The sequence below is a fragment of the Diceros bicornis genome, chromosome 38, assembly GCF_020826845.1.
Source record: "Diceros bicornis minor isolate mBicDic1 chromosome 38, mDicBic1.mat.cur, whole genome shotgun sequence".
Taxonomy (NCBI): Eukaryota; Metazoa; Chordata; class Mammalia; order Perissodactyla; family Rhinocerotidae; genus Diceros; species Diceros bicornis.
The window spans coordinates 30,002,014-30,019,541 of NC_080777.1; the positions used below are offsets into that span (position 1 = coordinate 30,002,014).

At 48.6% G+C, this 17,528-nt stretch overlaps 1 protein-coding gene across 7 annotated transcripts in view; it reads left to right on the forward strand.

The window, feature by feature from the left end:
* The window catches only part of NAV1 (neuron navigator 1), a 235,722-nt gene extending 218,624 nt beyond the window's left edge, over nt 1-17,098 (forward strand). For all 7 annotated transcript variants that reach the window (XM_058533784.1, XM_058533785.1, XM_058533786.1 and 4 more), the window contains 14 exons: nt 1,928-2,049; nt 5,866-6,062; nt 6,334-6,526; nt 6,616-6,784; nt 7,092-7,189; nt 7,349-7,444; nt 7,665-7,824; nt 8,247-8,482; nt 9,230-9,384; nt 9,528-9,599; nt 10,060-10,256; nt 10,642-10,760; nt 11,856-12,053; nt 13,720-17,098. In XM_058533784.1, the coding sequence (XP_058389767.1) occupies nt 1,928-2,049; nt 5,866-6,062; nt 6,334-6,526; nt 6,616-6,784; nt 7,092-7,189; nt 7,349-7,444; nt 7,665-7,824; nt 8,247-8,482; nt 9,230-9,384; nt 9,528-9,599; nt 10,060-10,256; nt 10,642-10,760; nt 11,856-12,053; nt 13,720-13,815 (2,108 nt within the window). In that variant the 3' untranslated portion in view covers nt 13,816-17,098. The remainder of the gene's footprint in view (nt 1-1,927; nt 2,050-5,865; nt 6,063-6,333; nt 6,527-6,615; nt 6,785-7,091; nt 7,190-7,348; nt 7,445-7,664; nt 7,825-8,246; nt 8,483-9,229; nt 9,385-9,527; nt 9,600-10,059; nt 10,257-10,641; nt 10,761-11,855; nt 12,054-13,719) is intronic.
* The last annotated feature ends 430 nt before the right edge of the window (nt 17,099-17,528 follow it).

Genomic DNA, 17,528 nt, shown 5'->3' on the forward strand with positions numbered 1-17,528 from the left:
AAAGTTTGACTGGAACACAGCCACACTCATGAATTTACATGTTGCCCGTGGCTGCTTTATGCTACAACAGCATTGCTGAGTGGTTGTGACAGAGACCCTATGGCTGCAAAGCCCAAGTATCAACTCTCTGGCCTTTACAGTAAAAGGTTGCTAGCCCCTCATGTAAAGTACACAAAAGGGTACATGGTAAAAGACAAAGCCCCTCTCCCTGAACCCCCCTCCAAATCCCACTCCCCAGAGGTAACTACTGCTAATAGTTTCTTGTGAATCTTTCCAGAAATAATTTCCTATGCATATACAAACAAATATCTATAGATACATATATGTTTTCATACAAATGGAAAATTCTTTAGTTCAGTTCAGTGTATTCTCTTGAGAATTTTCCATCCCTTTTAAATAACTGAGAGGACTCTGTTGTGTGATAAACCTGTTTGGATAATCATTGAACAGAGGGTTTCCATGTGCTTTATGAGCTCAGGTAGTTCCTACATCAGATCCTAGGGTCTTGTTTTCCCTGTGGTTTGAAGGGAAAATTAGAATTTAAAGATCCTTTTCTGGTGACAGAGAGAGTGAGAAAATGACCAAATATGACCCACAGCTCCTTCACTGACCAGCTCTTGTTTCTCAGAGAGCCATAGCAGACAGCCCCCTGCCTCCAGACTCGCTTCCCTCCACTTCGTCTTTCTCCTCGTTACTGTGGTAGGCTCTAGGAAGAAACATATCTTTTGACCTTGTACTCTAGTAATGCAAGATGTTAACATTGGAGGAGACAGGGTAAAAGGTACACAGGACCTCCCTGTGCATTTCTTTGCAGTTTCCTGTGAATCTGTAATTATTTAAAAATAAAAAGTTTTAAAAATCTGGTCATGGTGTACCCTTGCTTCAGACCCTCTGCTGCCCATTGCCTATGGCACAAAGGCAGACTTCTGTAAAAGGCACGTAGGGCTCTCCTTGCCCTGGCCTGGGCCCCCTCTCCACCATCCTCTCATGCTGGCCCCCGTGCTGCTCCATCCCCGAGGTTCTGGCCCTGCACAGGGCCTTTGCATATGCTGTTTCTTCAACCCTAAATACCTTTTCCAATGCTATCATCTGAAAGAAGTTCTGTTCTTTCAGGACTCAGACATCACCTCCTTTATTAACCCTTTCCTCCCCTGTTTCAGAAAAGTGGGTCATCTTTTGGGCCGTTACAAACTTCAGGGAGCCAAAGATTTTCTACCTACTAGATGAGAAAACTAAAGCTCATTCAGGTTAAATGCAGGGCATCTGGCCTTGGCTGCCCAGGCATCCAAGTATTGCTGGAGAAAATCACGACAAACGGTAGGGTGATGTCTCCACAGAACCGTAGAGGCCAGCTTTAGGGAAGCCCCTCTCAGACCTCTTCACGCTGAGTTCACTAGTTCATGTACTGCGGCTGCTCCTACAAGACTGGGAGCTTCTTGAGAAAGGGATGATTTCCTACCTTTTTACCTTGAGCATTTTTTTTATGTTGAAACATGGTTGGCACTCAATAAATGTTTGTTGAAAGAATGATCCAAAAATTGAGTGAGTAACGTGGACCTAGGTGTTGGTTGGTTCCTTCTCCTCTACCTTCTGCAGCTAGACTTGCCTTAAGTCTCCTGTCTTCTTTTTTGTGTGTGTGAGGAAGATCAGCGCTGAGCTAACATCCGTTACCAATCCTCCTCTTTTTTGCTGAGGAAGATTGTCTCTGGGCTAACATCCGTGCTCATCTTCCTCTACTTTATATGGGATACTGCCGCAGCATGGCTTGACACGCAGTGTATTGATCCACACCCGGGATCCGAACCCACGAACCCTGGGCCACCGAAGCGGAGTGCACGAACTTAACCGATACACTACCAGGCCAGCCTCTCCTGTCATCTTTAAATCTGCCCTGACTGTGTTCTTCCTACTTGTACTTGGCCCCTAGAACTTCGGATCAAGAGACAGAACTCCTCGGATAGCATCTCAAGCCTCAACAGCATCACCAGCCATTCCAGCATTGGCAGCAGCAAGGATGCTGATGCAAAAAAAAAGAAAAAAAAGAGTTGGGTAGGTAAAGGTTTTTGGGGCGGGCACTATGTAGAACCATGGTGGACCACCTCCACCTCCGCACAGGGAGCAGATCCTTCCAGGATTAACCAAGATATAGTCTCTCTAATACTAAGCTCCAGGCTGAGTCTGCTCAGAGCAAGGTCTGCTAAACTCTCCCTTTCCCCCAGTCTTTCCCTGCTTGTCCTAAGGCCATCCCTCCATCCCTCATACACATCTGCTTCCTTGGGCTCTCCATTCTGATTAGGTCAAGTGCATGGGCAACAGAAGGAAATATCCAGAAGGGAATGTCCTATCAGGCCCCCCACCCCCACCCCCTTCTATACTATGGAGAGAAGATTTTATGAACAAAGCCATTCATTCTAGATGTTCCTGGAGGTCCTTTTCTTCAATTTTTTGGAGAGGTATTTGTGGAACTTTCCAGATTACTTCAAGAGGAACCTTTATATTACCTTTGACTGGTCCAGAGATAGTTGGGGTTTTTTTCCCCCAGATAACCGTAAACTGACTTTGGATGACCCTTCTGAAATTCTTGAGGCAGGTCTAAAACCCTCTCAGCTCCTCTGCTGCCTATGGTCTGGAGAGGACTTCTTGTCCCACTGTCTCTGTGCAGTAAGCCTGGCCGCAAACCTGGGGGTAGTGCAGATAGCTACCAGCTGTGTGCAATGAGTGATTAAGTGTTGCTTCTTTTTTTTTCCCTTCAAAATGCTGACTTCAAATCCCTATTTTTTTCCAGGTCTATGAGGTAAGAGACCCAGTTCCTCTCCCCCATTTTCTCTTTCCCTTCGCCATACCTTCCCCATTTCGAGAGCAACCCCCTCCCTTAAAAAAAGAACAGCCACTCATGAAACTAACCGTAACAACCACCCTAGAGTACCTAACTCGCTCCACTGCATGGTCCATCCACGGCTGCCCCACATGAGGACAGAGGAGTGGTCTGGTTGGGGGCCAAATGGGAACGTCAGACAGAATCCTGACCTATTCCCTCCTGTCTTCTCATCTTCCCCTGTGACAAAATCAGCCTGTTATAAAAGCAGTCAAATGGAGCTCCTCCTACCCAGAAAGTGAGCTTTCTTATTTTCTGTTCCATCAACCCCTAGAAGCCCAAAATGGAAAAGAATCACTGGGCGAACATTATCTTGACCATGCTTCCCAGAGGCCAGCTCACTTTGGGTCTAGCCTGCAGATGTAGCTCTAGAGTAAGATGAGGCAGAGGTAGGTGAGGGATGTGGTCCAGGCCAGGGCACCCTCAAGTCACCCTCAAGCCCAAAGCCCTCTGAGCATCCATGGAGCTTGCAAAGACATTTCAGGGATTAGAGAATAGTCTCAGACAAATGGCAAATGGAAAGTGAGCCCAGAACTTAAGTGACAAACCAGCCATCTGAGGTCCACCCTAACTCTGTCCCAACATTGTGAAGGTTGTGAAAACTGGAGTCTGTCATCTCAGCCCCCAAGGAGCCTGCAGAATTGCTGGGGAGACAAAAAACAATATTGTATATAAAACTGATGACAATTCAGTGGTGCCAGAATGTTTAAGTCAGTCAATGAGTGCTAACGGAGTTCATGGAGAGACAGGCTCATATCAGAAGGCAGGGAAAATACCACAAAGGAGCTAAACGCCACACTGCGGTGGGATTGCGATAGGCAGAGAGGAGTGTGTTGCATTCCTTCTACAGACACTGATCAAGGGGAGCAGTGGTGGGGAGAAAGCAGTCTGGCCGGAGCACTGTGAGTGGAGTGAGCACAGATATGAAGGGCCTGAAATGCTAGGAAAATTACTTAAACCTGATTCTCTAGTTTCACATTTCCTCAAGCGTGGTCCACACTAGTCTACTGAGATGCTCCTTAGAAAGTGATGCCAGGGCCTGGCCTGGTGGCATAGTGGTTAAATTTGCATGCTCCGCTTTGGCAGCCCAGGGTTCACCCGTTTGGATCCTGGGGGCGGACCTACTCACTGCTCATCAAGCCATGCCGAGGCAGCATCCCTCATAGAGCAACTAGAAAGATGTACAACTATGACATAAAACTATCTATGGGGGCTTTGGGGAGACAAAAGGAAAAAAGGAGGAAGATTGGCAACAGATATAAGCTCAGGACCAATCTTCCTCAAAAAAAAAGGTGATGCCAGCATCAAATTGGAAATGCACTGCATTTCTACAGCACACATCGCATAGAAGTTCTGAGATGTCCCTCAGTGACAAGTCCTGTCTCGTTTTGCTTGATCCATTGTTTCCTAAACTCATTTGACCACGGAATCCTTCACCATATGACACCAGTCAACACCTCCTGGCAGTTCTGCTCTGGGAATACACATAGAGCTCTCTGCTCACCTAGGATTTAGTGATCTTAGAGGGCTTAGGCTCCAGCAGATGTGGTCACAGGCTCTCTTTCTGCATGCACTCACACACACACTCTCATTCACACACTCACTCATACACACTCATACACTCATTCACACACACTTGCACAAACTCATTCACATGCACACTCATACACTCATTCACACACTCACATGCTCTCATATACATGCTCTCATTCACACACACTTGTATATACATGCACTCATGCACTCATACACACATGTACTCATACACACACTGTCATTCACACATTCACATACACTCTCATACATGTACTCTCATTCACACTCACACACACTCAGACACACGGCTTCCCGTGAGGCAGTGGTGCAGAGAAGACTTCATCAGATTGAAAATTAGAAAGTTATGCAACTCAAGCAAGTCAGCTCTCTGCTTTTCCTCTACAGAGAACTGAGCCTTATGGTACCTTGGAGCCCCGACTGCTCAGTGACCGTGTGTCCCCTGCACACATGCTCTCTCACTCCTATCCTCATCACAGCCAGAGAGGTCCTCCTTTATGTCCTACGTAGTAGAGACGCCAACACACACCACCAGTCAGCTCCAGCCAGCACCCCACAGCCTTCCTGTGCTCCAGGAGAGACACTTAGAGGACCCTCGGATTTCCCCTCTTTTCTCTCACTGTGAGAGGTCTGGTTTGCCTTTGTCCCCTTAGCCTTTGACCCCTCCTTTACTCTCTGTCTCTTGCTGCCATTCCACATGTGTCCCTGTGTGTGTGCATGCTGTACGGATGCATGAGGATGGGTGTGGGCCAGGACCCTGATTTGCATCTCCAGCTCACATCCCTAACACCCAAGCTCATCGACTCCTACGATCAAACAAGCTGTTACCCCACATACTCTGAGGAAATGCTGGGAAATATCCCCTCTCCTACGACATTTGGTGGAAATAGGAGAAGCTCTTATATCTGGTTGTTTTAACCATTCTGTGATGTGCTGAAAGAGACTTGACACCACTCCCTTCCGTTGATGTCCACAGAATCACGTTGTCAGTTTCTGGTGGGTAGGTGAATAGATTCTAGTCTGATGAGCCTGGGCAGAGGTAGATCCTGAGGCCCAAAGTGAGCAAGGGTCTAGACTGAGCAGGTACTGGTCTGCTGGAGAAGGCAGGATTCCATCACTGAGAGAGACACTAGTGACCCCTGGGGGCTTCTCTCTGTCCCTCTTGGGCACAGCTCCCCTAGGGGAGAGAGAAGACCCCAGAAGTTCCCAGAGCCTACAACAGCAGGAGACAGAAGGTTCCCCTTTCTCTCAGACCTAATTTCTAGGCAACTCTTACGTCCATATCCCATGAATCAAGTGAAGCCTTAAAGAGGGAGCCTGAATTACAGCAAGCAGATCCCCTGCCTCTATACCTGTCCCAGAAGTCCCAAACCAGTCCTCCCCCATCCCCAGAGTGGAGCCCTGACATCTCCCTCCCTGGATCTGCTTTTTTCTAGCTTCGAAGTTCCTTCAACAAAGCCTTCAGTATAAAAAAGGGACCCAAGTCAGCTTCCTCTTACTCTGATATCGAGGAGATTGCCACTCCTGACTCCTCAGCCCCCTCCTCGCCCAAACTGCAGCATGGTTCCACAGAGACGGCCTCGCCCTCCATCAAGTCCTCCAACTCGTCCTCTGTGGGCATTGATGTCACTGAGTAAGTGCTCTCCAACTGCCCGCCACCCAGCCTGGAGCCAGTGTAAACTGCTGGCCAGAGCTGGCAGTAAGCCCATCAGACCCTGAACTAACAGTACCCCGCTACAGACCTCTCCCTGGGCAGACGAGACCAGGAGATGGCTCTTTCCTCTCACTGCTGCTTGAGCATCTTCGGGCAGGAGGAACCAAGACTACCAGCCACGGGTCTCAGTCTCCCCTAGTACCTCCAGCGCTTCTTCTCGTAGCCGAGCTTGACTCTCGCTGTTTTACAGGGGCCCTGCTCACCCGGCTCCCCACACGAGGCTGTTCCATGCCAATGAGGAAGAGGAGCCAGAGAAGAAGGAGGTGTCAGAGCTGCGCTCTGAGCTGTGGGAGAAGGAGATGAAGCTTACAGATATCCGCTTGGAGGCCCTCAACTCTGCCCACCAACTGGACCAGCTTCGGGAGACCATGCACAACATGCAAGTCAGTACCTGGGCCAAGAGCTGAGGAAAGGGAGGGCCAAGGCTAGAGACCTGTCCAGCCCTGCCACCCTCCCTGTTTTCTTGCCACAGTTGGAGGTGGACCTGCTGAAGGCAGAGAATGACCGGCTGAAGGTGGCCCCGGGCCCCTCCTCGGGCTCCACTCCAGGGCAGGCCCCTGGATCATCGGCTTTATCATCCCCTCGCCGCTCCCTGGGCCTTGCACTCACCCATTCTTTCAGCCCAAGTCTCACAGACACAGGTACCTGTGTGGGAGAAGAGCCCATAGGGTGGAGGGAAGAAAAGGGTTGGGTCACTGTTACACCATTCTGCTTGCTCTGTTGGCATCTTCCTTGGGTCATGAAGGTAACGAAGCCTAAACCAAGGAGACGCCAGTGCCATGGGACACCAAGAGCTGTTATGGTCCCTTAACCTTAATTACTTCTCAGTTTGGGGCTTCTGTTTCTTCTTTGTGGTAAATCAAGAGTTATTTGGAACGGATTAATGATGGAAGGTTTTAGAAAGCCTGTGGGGGCCTCTAAAACTGGTAGTCCCTTTTCTGCCTGCAGACCTGTCACCTATGGATGGCATCAGCACTTGTGGTCCAAAGGAGGAAGTGACCCTTCGGGTGGTGGTGAGGATGCCCCCCCAGCACATCATCAAAGGGGTAAGGAACTTGATGGAGGGCCAGTGACACTGTCATTTTTATCCAAGAGAATCTGGGCTCTGAATACCCCCAAAACCAGAGTACTCCACTCCTTTGAGGGTCTCCCTTTCTTGGAGTTACCTGCCCTGGGGCTCACATGCTTCCACCTTGGCCGCACAGGACTTGAAGCAGCAGGAATTCTTCCTGGGGTGCAGCAAGGTCAGTGGAAAAGTCGACTGGAAGATGCTGGATGAAGCTGTTTTCCAAGTGTTCAAGGTAAAGGGTACATGTTCCCACAGAGGTTGCTCATCAGGCACTGGGATCTTGGGGACCTCGGATGCTATATGGAGAAATGCTAAACAGGAAAAGCACGCTCCTCCCTTTTTCCATCTACTTTTGTTCCCTTTAATGCTTGTTTTTCTTGTGGCTCTTACATGTGTTTGTGTCTTTGCAGTGTTTCTCACCATCTTCTTTTTCTTCCTTTCTCTTCTGTCAGGACTATATTTCTAAGATGGACCCAGCCTCAACCCTGGGACTAAGCACTGAGTCCATCCATGGCTATAGCATCAGCCACGTGAAACGAGTGTTGGATGCGGAGCCCCCAGAGATGCCTCCCTGCCGCCGAGGTGTCAATAACATATCAGTTTCCCTCAAAGGTCAGTCTTTGTCTCTTGGGGTGTGGTGATATGGAGTGAATGGAGGGAGAGGAGCGTCAGAGGGTCCATCATGATTCATTCAATAAGGATTTATTGAGAAGCTCCAATATGAAGGTCACTGTGCTTAAGTAATGTGAGATACAAAAACATGAGTAGGACCCAGTCCTGACTTTTATTCCCAGGGACATTTCTGCCAAGCCTGGGTTTCTCATACCACCCACGCACCTGTAGCTCAGAGCGTGTCCCTAAAAGTAAGATTTACATTTTCAAAACTAGGGGTTAGGGGATTCCCGTGGAACCACTAGGCAGGTGGCTCTGAGTTTTCTCATTGGGCTCCTAGATGAAGAAAGAGAGCCCTTCAGGGTCACTTGCCATCCTCAGGGCCCTGGTCAAGACTCGTGCTTTCTGGGGCTGGGGTTCAGGTCTGAAGGAGAAGTGCGTCGACAGCCTGGTGTTTGAGACACTGATCCCCAAGCCAATGATGCAGCACTACATCAGCCTCCTGCTCAAGCACCGGCGCCTCGTCCTCTCGGGCCCCAGTGGCACGGGCAAGACCTACCTGACCAATCGGTTGGCCGAGTACCTAGTGGAGCGCTCCGGCCGCGAGGTCACCGAGGGCATCGTCAGCACCTTCAACATGCACCAGCAGTCCTGCAAGGTGGGTGCCTCCCGAGACCCCCACCAGCCTTTGTCCAGGCCTCAGCTTCCCCCAGCGCCTTCCCAGACCCCTCCCACCGTGTCATTTCCTTTTCCCCTCTCCTCTCGTCTGCCTAACCTTCCTCCCCCTCTTCCGTGCTTTCCTCTCCATTCTGTCTTCTCACCCACTGCCTCTGTTGAGCTCCTTTCCTTTCGGTTGATCACTGACTAAACTGCATCCTCCTCACTGCCACCTCCCTCTCTTCTGACCCTGTCCGTCCCATCCCGTGTCTGTTATTTCTTCCGTCCACCTCTCTTTTCAGTATCACTCTCTAACTTTGGGCTTTCTGGGAGAAGCACTCAGAACTAAGTGCTGCATCTTGTGCCATCCCCTGCAAAATCCTGAAGTCTCTTAGGCACACCCTAACACTCTGGAGCTGGTTCACATCTTGGCTTCTCAGCTGGGGGAGACATGTCCATTGGAAGAGTTCATAGGACCAACCCATGAAAGTCCATTTAGGAAATAGCACGTGTTCCCCACCTCTGGGGGATTTAGGGGCCCCTGCTTACGAAGGTTGCCTTAGAGCCTTTGGGACCACTGTTTTATCAGTCTCTGCTTCTACAGTCAAATGTGCGAATGCATCAAGCAGGAACCAAGGGCCCTAGGGAAACCCAGAACTAGCACAGCTTCTCCTAAACCCTTCTTTCCAAGGCTGACCCACGTGCTCACGACTCCTGAGTGCTAACCTGCTGCCTGCTTCTGTTCCAGGATCTGCAGCTGTATCTCTCCAACCTGGCCAACCAGATAGACCGGGAAACAGGGATTGGAGACGTGCCCCTGGTGATCCTCCTGGATGACCTGAGTGAAGCAGGCTCCATCAGTGAGCTGGTCAATGGGGCCCTGACCTGCAAGTACCACAAATGGTAAGCTGGAGTCAGGCCGAAACTCACCACAATGGGAAGAAGGGGAACCCGGTCCAGGCCAACCTATGAGCTTCCTTTTGGGGCACCTGGCAGAAAGCAAGTATACAAGTCTAGGTGGATCTCTTTCTTCTTTCTTCCCACAGTCCATATATTATCGGTACCACCAATCAGCCTGTAAAAATGACGCCCAATCACGGCTTGCACTTGAGCTTCAGGTAAGAACTGTGGCCCTGGACGAACCTTCCAACCCTACCCAAGAGTCTATATACTAGTTAAATCCCAGGATCTGGCCAGAAGGCAGTAGAGAGCAGGAGGAAGGAGAACCAGCCAGAGCCATGGGCTCGGAAGAGAGCAGGTATATCTGCCATGACAGTTACAGGGCAGAGGAGGACCCGTAAAACTACGAGAGACGCAGCTAGGTTGCTGGAATTCGGGTTCTATGCCTATACACTCCCTCATCCGGGTCAGTGAGGTCAGGTGGTTATCTGAAAAGGGTCACTGATTGAGAATCAGCTCTGCCTGCCCAGGGAGTTCTCTTGACCTCACTATTACTTGAGAAGAGACCAAGTGGGCATCAGTGGGAGGCAGGCCAGAGGAGGGACAGACTGGCAGGGGATGAACCTGACAACATCCCCACTGCCACTCTGACCCCACTCTCCCCACCCCTGGCTGCAGGATGCTGACTTTCTCCAACAACGTGGAGCCAGCCAATGGTTTCCTGGTCCGTTACCTAAGGAGGAAGCTGGTAGAGTCAGACAGCGACATCAATGCCAACAAGGAGGAGCTGCTCCGGGTGCTCGACTGGGTACCCAAGCTGTGGTACCACCTCCACACCTTCCTTGAGAAGCACAGCACCTCAGACTTCCTCATCGGTACTGGGGTGCAGCTTCCCCTTGGGGTCAGGAGGTGGCTTCCTTTTCCGACTTGGCCACCCCAGAGGGATGCTACCCTTTCTTTCTGGTGTCTTCAGCATGTAAAGGAGCTGCAAACCTTGTGGCTTCAGACTTAGAACCACATAATTACTTAACAAGCATTCCCAACACACTTAGCACCACGATTTGGATAAATCACTTCAACTATCAGAAAGCTAACCCCTCTCCTTCATTTTTTCCCACAATTAATGGAAAAAAGGAGGGAAAATATGTAGGAGGGTGTTTAAAGCTTCCCCTCACTTTCTGACCGCACTTCCACCTTGTGAAGCATGATTTATGAGATTGCCAGCCAGGCACTATCTTCACAGCCCCATTTTTTCCCCAGGCCCTTGCTTCTTTCTGTCCTGTCCCATTGGCATTGAGGACTTCCGGACCTGGTTCATTGACCTGTGGAACAACTCTATCATTCCCTACCTACAAGAAGGAGCCAAGGATGGGATCAAGGTGAGCCCTACCCTCTGACTCTACTCATTCGCCAAGGCCAGGCTGTCCTACCTAACAAAGCAGACACATTTCTTCAGTGTTAGACCTGGGGCTACTGAGATTAGTGAGGTTCCCTTCCTAGCAGGTACAGGAAGGCACTGGAGAGACTACACTGCTTTCCTGCCTTCAACCACTATTCAGTAAAGGGCTAGATGACCACAGCTGCTGAGGCCGTGTCTCCAGTCCTGGGCCTTCTGGCTGTATGCCAAACTCAGACCACTCTCTAGGGATCAGAGCAAAGAGAGAAATAATTGAGCTAAGAATTAAGTAAAACCTGATTATTCCTAATAAAAATGTTGCTTGGGCCAAGTTGCTTAACCTTTTTAACATCCTCATATGTAAAAAAAGGAGATAAATTCTGCTGTGCCTAAATCACTGGATTGTTTTGAAGACATATGAAATATGTGATAAAATTTTTAAAAGTTAGAATAAGAACTTTGTGCAAGAGGAAGATGTCATTTTTTTTTAAACCTCTCAGTTGTCTCACTTGCAAATTAGGGCATATGATCACTGAGGCCCATTCTGGCACTAATGAGCTATGTTGCAGCAACTGGACCCTACTGGTCATGTGTTGTCCGTGAAAGTAATTTTTCATTGTGATGGAAAGATATCTCCTGACGACATGGTAAATTTCTAGAGATGCTTTCTATCGCACTGATGCCAGAAATCATTATTTCATTTAATTTTGCATTAATATTAATAGTTTTCCAATTTAAAAGAATTTTTACACAGATAACATCTGTTTTCAACAAAGTCAAAAACTTTTGTGAAGGTATTGTTAATAAAGTGGAAGAATTTCCTACTTGAAAAAAAACATTATGGGGTCATAAGATTTGTAACTGTTAAGTTTTAACATAGTCTTCCAAATTATCCCCTAAAATGGTTTTACCAATTTATGCCAACTATTTACTTTGTTGGGAGACTCAAAGAAAATTCCCTGGGGATGGGAGCCTCCAGGCTTTACATTTGAGGAAATACACACCATGGGGAGGCTGCATGAACAGCCTCTAGTCTGTGGACTTCTCTCTCAGTGATCACATCTCTCCTTCTCTCCAGGTCCATGGACAGAAAGCCGCCTGGGAGGACCCAGTGGAGTGGGTCCGGGACACTCTTCCCTGGCCGTCAGCCCAACAAGACCAATCGAAGCTGTACCACCTGCCCCCACCCACCGTGGGCCCTCACACCATTGCCTCCCCTCCTGAGGATAGGACAGTCAAAGACAGCACCCCAAGTTCCCTGGACTCGGACCCTCTGGTGAGTAGAAGCCATTCTAAGGTAAGAGTAAGAGTATTACAGACTTGACTCTTCATGCATACCCTGATGGGGGCCTGGAGGCTGAAGAGGGTCAGCAAGGCCAGGGCCAGGATGAGGCCAGTGAGGAGCTCTGACTGGCAGGATCCTGGGTCATACAAATTGTATGCCTGCAACCTGGCTTAAGCTCCATAATAATGCGAGCCAGCAAGATGTATTCTAGCAAAGACTTGATTCAGGCAAATCACGGGTGGGAGTATCAGCCAAAGAACAGGCCGCCAACACACAAGCTCTCTGTGCTTCCACTGCTGCTCTGACCTGTCCCAAGGACTGCTTCCGCCCCTCGCTCTCCGGTGGTCCCCGGGACGGCTTCCGCCCCTCGCTCTCCGGGGGTCCCTGGGACGGCTTCCGCCCCTCGCTCTCTGACGGGTCCCGACGGCTGCGCAGTATTTCTGCTCTCTGAGGTATCCTCAGGACTAATTTCCTTCATAAGATTTCATGAACCCCCTGTGGAAAGCAAGCTGAGACAAGTAACAAAGTGGGGGAGATACTTGCCATGCTTATGACCAAAAGAGTATTGATATCTAGAACATATAAAACTTCCCAAAAACTTCCAAACGGACGAATGGATAAAGGATATGAACGGGCATTTGACTAAAGGAAATGCAAACGGCCAATAAAAACATGAAAAGATCCTTAACCTCTCTAGTAACTGAGGGAATGCATATTTCAACAAGGAGATGACCATCCACATTGGCAACAATAGTGTGTGTGCAAGCGTGGACTTGCCCACTCTGCTGGTGGGAGTGTTCGTTAGTGAAAGCTTTTTGGAGGATAATTTGACAGATTGTATGAAAACTTAACATGCACATAGCCTATGACCTTGCAATTTTACCTCTCAATAAGAAATTCTCCTTCTTTAGTCGTAATACATTTTTATTTTAATTTTTACTTTGTTGAAAATAGATGTTATGTGTGTAAAAACGCTTTTAAATTGGAAGACGGTTAATAATCGTGTAACTAGAAGGGTAGAAGGCAGATTCACTAGAGACTCCCCCAAGCTTAGTCAGCTGGAGTGGAGGGTCACAGACTGAAAGTAGGAAGGGGAAAGAAGAGGTCAAGAGGGAGGAGGCAAAGACCCTGGGGAGTTTAGACTTGACGTGAATCAATAGGGTCTGTGAGCCTCGGAGAAACAGGTTCATGATAACACTGAGTCTCGCTGTTGGGTTATAGTCTATTGGAGGGACAAGTTGTTAGACAGAGACCTTCTTCTGGCACTTCCCCATGCTTCCCAGTACTAGCTGGTATGTACCTTGTTGTATGTACATACAACATACACATATGTACAGAGGGCCTTCTGTCCTCCACTGGAGTATGAGCACCTTGGAGGCAGAGGTGGTCTTGTTCTGTTTGCCATTCCCCCTCACCTCACAGCGTAGTGCCTTGTACAGCCCAGGCACTCCCGAGTATCTGTTACACAAGTGCGTGTCTACAAATAGGGTTAAAGCAGTCATCACTGCTCTTTTTAATGAACCGCCTCTAGACTCTCTGGGCTCTTCATCATTTTCAAACCACGGATCAGACCCACGATCTAGATTTTTTGTTTCCCTTTTGTGGGTAAGACTTAAAGTCCCAACTCTCGTTAATCCATCTTTTTGCCCCTCTTCAGATGGCCATGCTGCTGAAACTTCAAGAAGCTGCCAATTACATTGAGTCTCCAGATCGAGAAACCATCCTGGACCCCAACCTCCAGGCAACGCTTTGAGGGTCCAGCAGTCACTGTTGCCCTGGGACAGCAGAACACTGATATCAGCTATGTCAGCTCCTCCTCTCCGCTCTCCTCTTCCAGACCACTGGCTCTCCAGCCCAAGAGGAGAACAGAAGGGAGGAGGAGGAGGTGACAGAAGAGGCGCAGGTTCTTGGTGCTGCCTCTTTGAGAACTTCCTCATAAGGATTGGTGGGGTGGAATTTGGGAACTTATGTCCCCTAGATACATTTACTGGCCTCCTCTCATGACTCTGGGGTAAAGATGATTCTGAGTCTTTTTCCTTGATTTCCTATGTCAATTACAAACTCCTGGGCTTTCTGGGGAGGGGTTCAGAAGACAGCAAAAAAACTCGCAGTAGTTCCTGATTCTCATGAAGAACTATGAGAGACACAGTCCTGTGTGGGGAAATCTGAGGGAGGCAGAAGCTCCCCAGAATTCTCGCAGACCCTACCCAGTTCCATCACCACTGCCAACAACTGTTCCCCCAGAGATCTGGCTGAAGCCCAGAAAAAGAAGCATGTGGTTTAGAAAATGTTTAAATCAATCTGTAAAAGGAAAAAAAAAAAAAAAAATGGAAAAGATGAAGCTGGAGAGAGGGAAACCAATGCCAAGGTAGAGAGAGCGCTGCCCGCCCTGCCCTCTGGATGACATGGGGACGTTGACAAGACAGCTGCCAAGCTAAGAAGTCACCAAACCACAAAAATAACATGACAGCCTTCAGAGAAAGACTACGTCTGTCTTATACCCTATAATTTAACATGCATGAGAGTCAATAAACCCTACTTTTTTATTTTTTATTTTTGTTTTGTTTCTATTTTTTTCTCCCATTTGCCTATTTATTTTCCTTTTCTTTTTTGGTTTGTTCTTTTCCATTTCCTTACATGTTCACAAGACATTTGGGTTGCCTTTCCAGGGGCTGGTTTGGCTTTTCCAAGTGGGTTTTCTTTGGAGAATCTGATGCCATCTAATTGGCACCAGTAGACACCTGCTATGCCACTATCTTTGGCATCCTTGGGGCTTATGTGGGACATGAAGCATTGGCTCAGAAGTACTGGGAGAAGAGGAACCTTGACTTCCCTTTAGAGAAAACACACATTCTGCCTGGGAACTCAGCTGCCAGCCTCTGGCATCTTGATAGAAGATCTACTCTAAGCTTCACCATGGCCTGGAGGAAACCAGGAGACTAGAAATAGTCCTCTAGCTGGCGGCCTGTTTAGCCCCTCACTGCGCTATTCTGATGGCAGCCCCTTTGCCTGACGGAGTCCAAAATCCCACACTGGACTTTACTAATTGTTATTCATGTAGGACTGGACATCCACATGAGATAGTCCCAATCAGAATAGGAGGCTCAAGGAGTTTGATTTGGTGGCAAAGATCTGCCTTCCAAAGGGATCCACCTTTTGCAGAAGTTGCCCTCAGGGTTGGCAGTCTATATTCCTTCAATCAACAAGCACTTATAGAGTACTTACTGTGTACCAGTCAATTGGTTAAAAAAAAAAGATAAGACTTGGGCCTTTATGTTCACAACGCAGTAGGAAGTGTTAACCTCCGTTAAGCACACATCCCCTTGTTATCCAGACCTTCAGGATCATCTAAGAAATGTCACCAAAACCCAAGGAGCCAGCTGGAAAGAAGCCTTTGTTTAGATGTCCCATATTTGAGGGCAGAAGATCTGGGATCAGTTAAGATAGAATCTGAAGGACTCTGACATCCTGCTTATCTCGAGTGGACAAGTCCGCTTCCTTCCATTTCTGAAAGACCCTGTGGGGCCAGATCCAGGCTGAGCTGCCCAGTGAGGCTGAAGTGTCAGGGCTGTGCAGATCAGGGAGCTGTGATGAGCCTGGGCCCAAGTGGTTGCTCTGCAGATTCCTAAGTAGCACAAGACCATATCAGCATCTATGGGCATCCTAACCTGGATCACTGTCCCACCCAAGCAAGGAGCAGATGCTTCTGAATCTTCAGAATATTTTCATTTGGGTCCAAAAGATGGTCCATTGCTCCCCAAGAAAGCTTCTGCATTCACCTGGTAGTTCCCAGGGCTGACAGGCTCCTCGATGCTGGAGACTAGTATTGCTGTTGCTGCTAAATCCATGAGCTGTGAAGACCCCCAACCAACCCAGCTGTAAGATATGCAACTCTGTGGTGGAAAGAGGCTGTTTGTCCAAGGATGGTGCTGAAATCACTGCCTTAAGGTCTCTGCTGTGCAGAATGAGGCGGCCCTGGAGTGAGCATTCTAACTTGGAAGGAGGGAGGACCAGAGGGGCCTTCTTTGGACCCAGGCTTCTTCTGAACACTCTCCTTGGCTGCAGTCCCGTGGCAAGTTTCAGACTCTTGATCAGGTGGTTGAGCCCTTAACTCTCTTTTCTGGTGCTGCCCAGCCAGTGCCTTCTGTCACGGATGTTACTGGCTACTTGAGAAAGAGGAAAGGGGAGAACCCCTTCCTCCATTCCAACTGCCTCAGACCCCAAAGAGATTCTTGCCTTCCTGGATACCATCGTGAATTTTATTTGGATCCTCAGCAGGTTGATTCTGGAGGCCTCTCATGTTAGGACTTCTCATCTCTGTTCCTGGATCCACCACCTTCTGCTCTCAGCTGACTGCTGCATTTAGCCCAGGTCTCCAGCTGCTTTCCTACAGAAAGTGTGATCCCATCTGATGAGCTGGTATTGCAGCCTCAGCTTCCCCTCTGGAGCCTGGGACCCTGTTTACAGCTGCACACCTGGGCACCTCACTGTGGGGATCAATCATCTCACCAAGGAATCATGGGTATGTGGCAACTGCAGAAGGTTGAGCCTCCTCATGGTGCTATAACCCCTTGGGATGCTCATCCAGACTTCTCTGAAGTGGGAAACCTGAGCTCCCCCTCGCTGCCCTGAAATTAATGGCAAGAGCAAATCCACAGCGTTCTCCTACCTACGCACCTGCTTCTTGGTGGAGACCACCGGGGTCCCTCAAAAAAGAGAAACTGGGTCCCATAGCTAAATTCTCAACCCACCCCCAGCACCTTCAGAAGAATCCAGCCTACCTAATACTGGAATTTGTGCTATGCCCTTCCTCTCCAGCCCCCAACTCCATTCCTCACCAAAGTTGGCTCACAGACAACATGGTTCAATACCCAACACTAACCTCTGGGGAGAGCCACAGCTCCAGGAGAGGTTCCTCAGCAGAGTCCCTCTCGTTTCTGGATGAAGAAGACCAACATGTTCTGTCCAGTGTATTTGTTTCTCCATCCCTGCCTAGGCGTCAAATAAAATACTAGGTAATTGAGGCTAATATGGGACCTGATGTCTGTGTGTGTCTCTTTCTCTCACAGGAGCAGTTTGCTGTTACTGTTGTCTATCTTCTGAAGCTTCGTAGAGTATTTTTTTAAAATCTGTGTTTTGTGGCAGCTCTACAGTGCTTATCTCTGTCTTTATGTGAATCCTGAGACCAATGTGTTTTTTATGTAGTCTAACCATTGGGAAGCTAGAAGCTGGCAGGGAAGAAGGATTTGCAAAAAGTCCACGGAGAGACCTTACAATGAAGTCCTTATTGGCTAGCATGCCAAGTTTTTGGCTTGAATCACCAACCTTCTAACTAATCTATCCATACTCCTTAATGACTTAAGACAAAATAGTGATTTTTTTTTTTTTTCATTTCATTTCTTGCCTTCTGGGTTTCCTGGTTTGCAAGACTCTGAGTAGATTTAACCTCACCGTCTCTTCACTTGT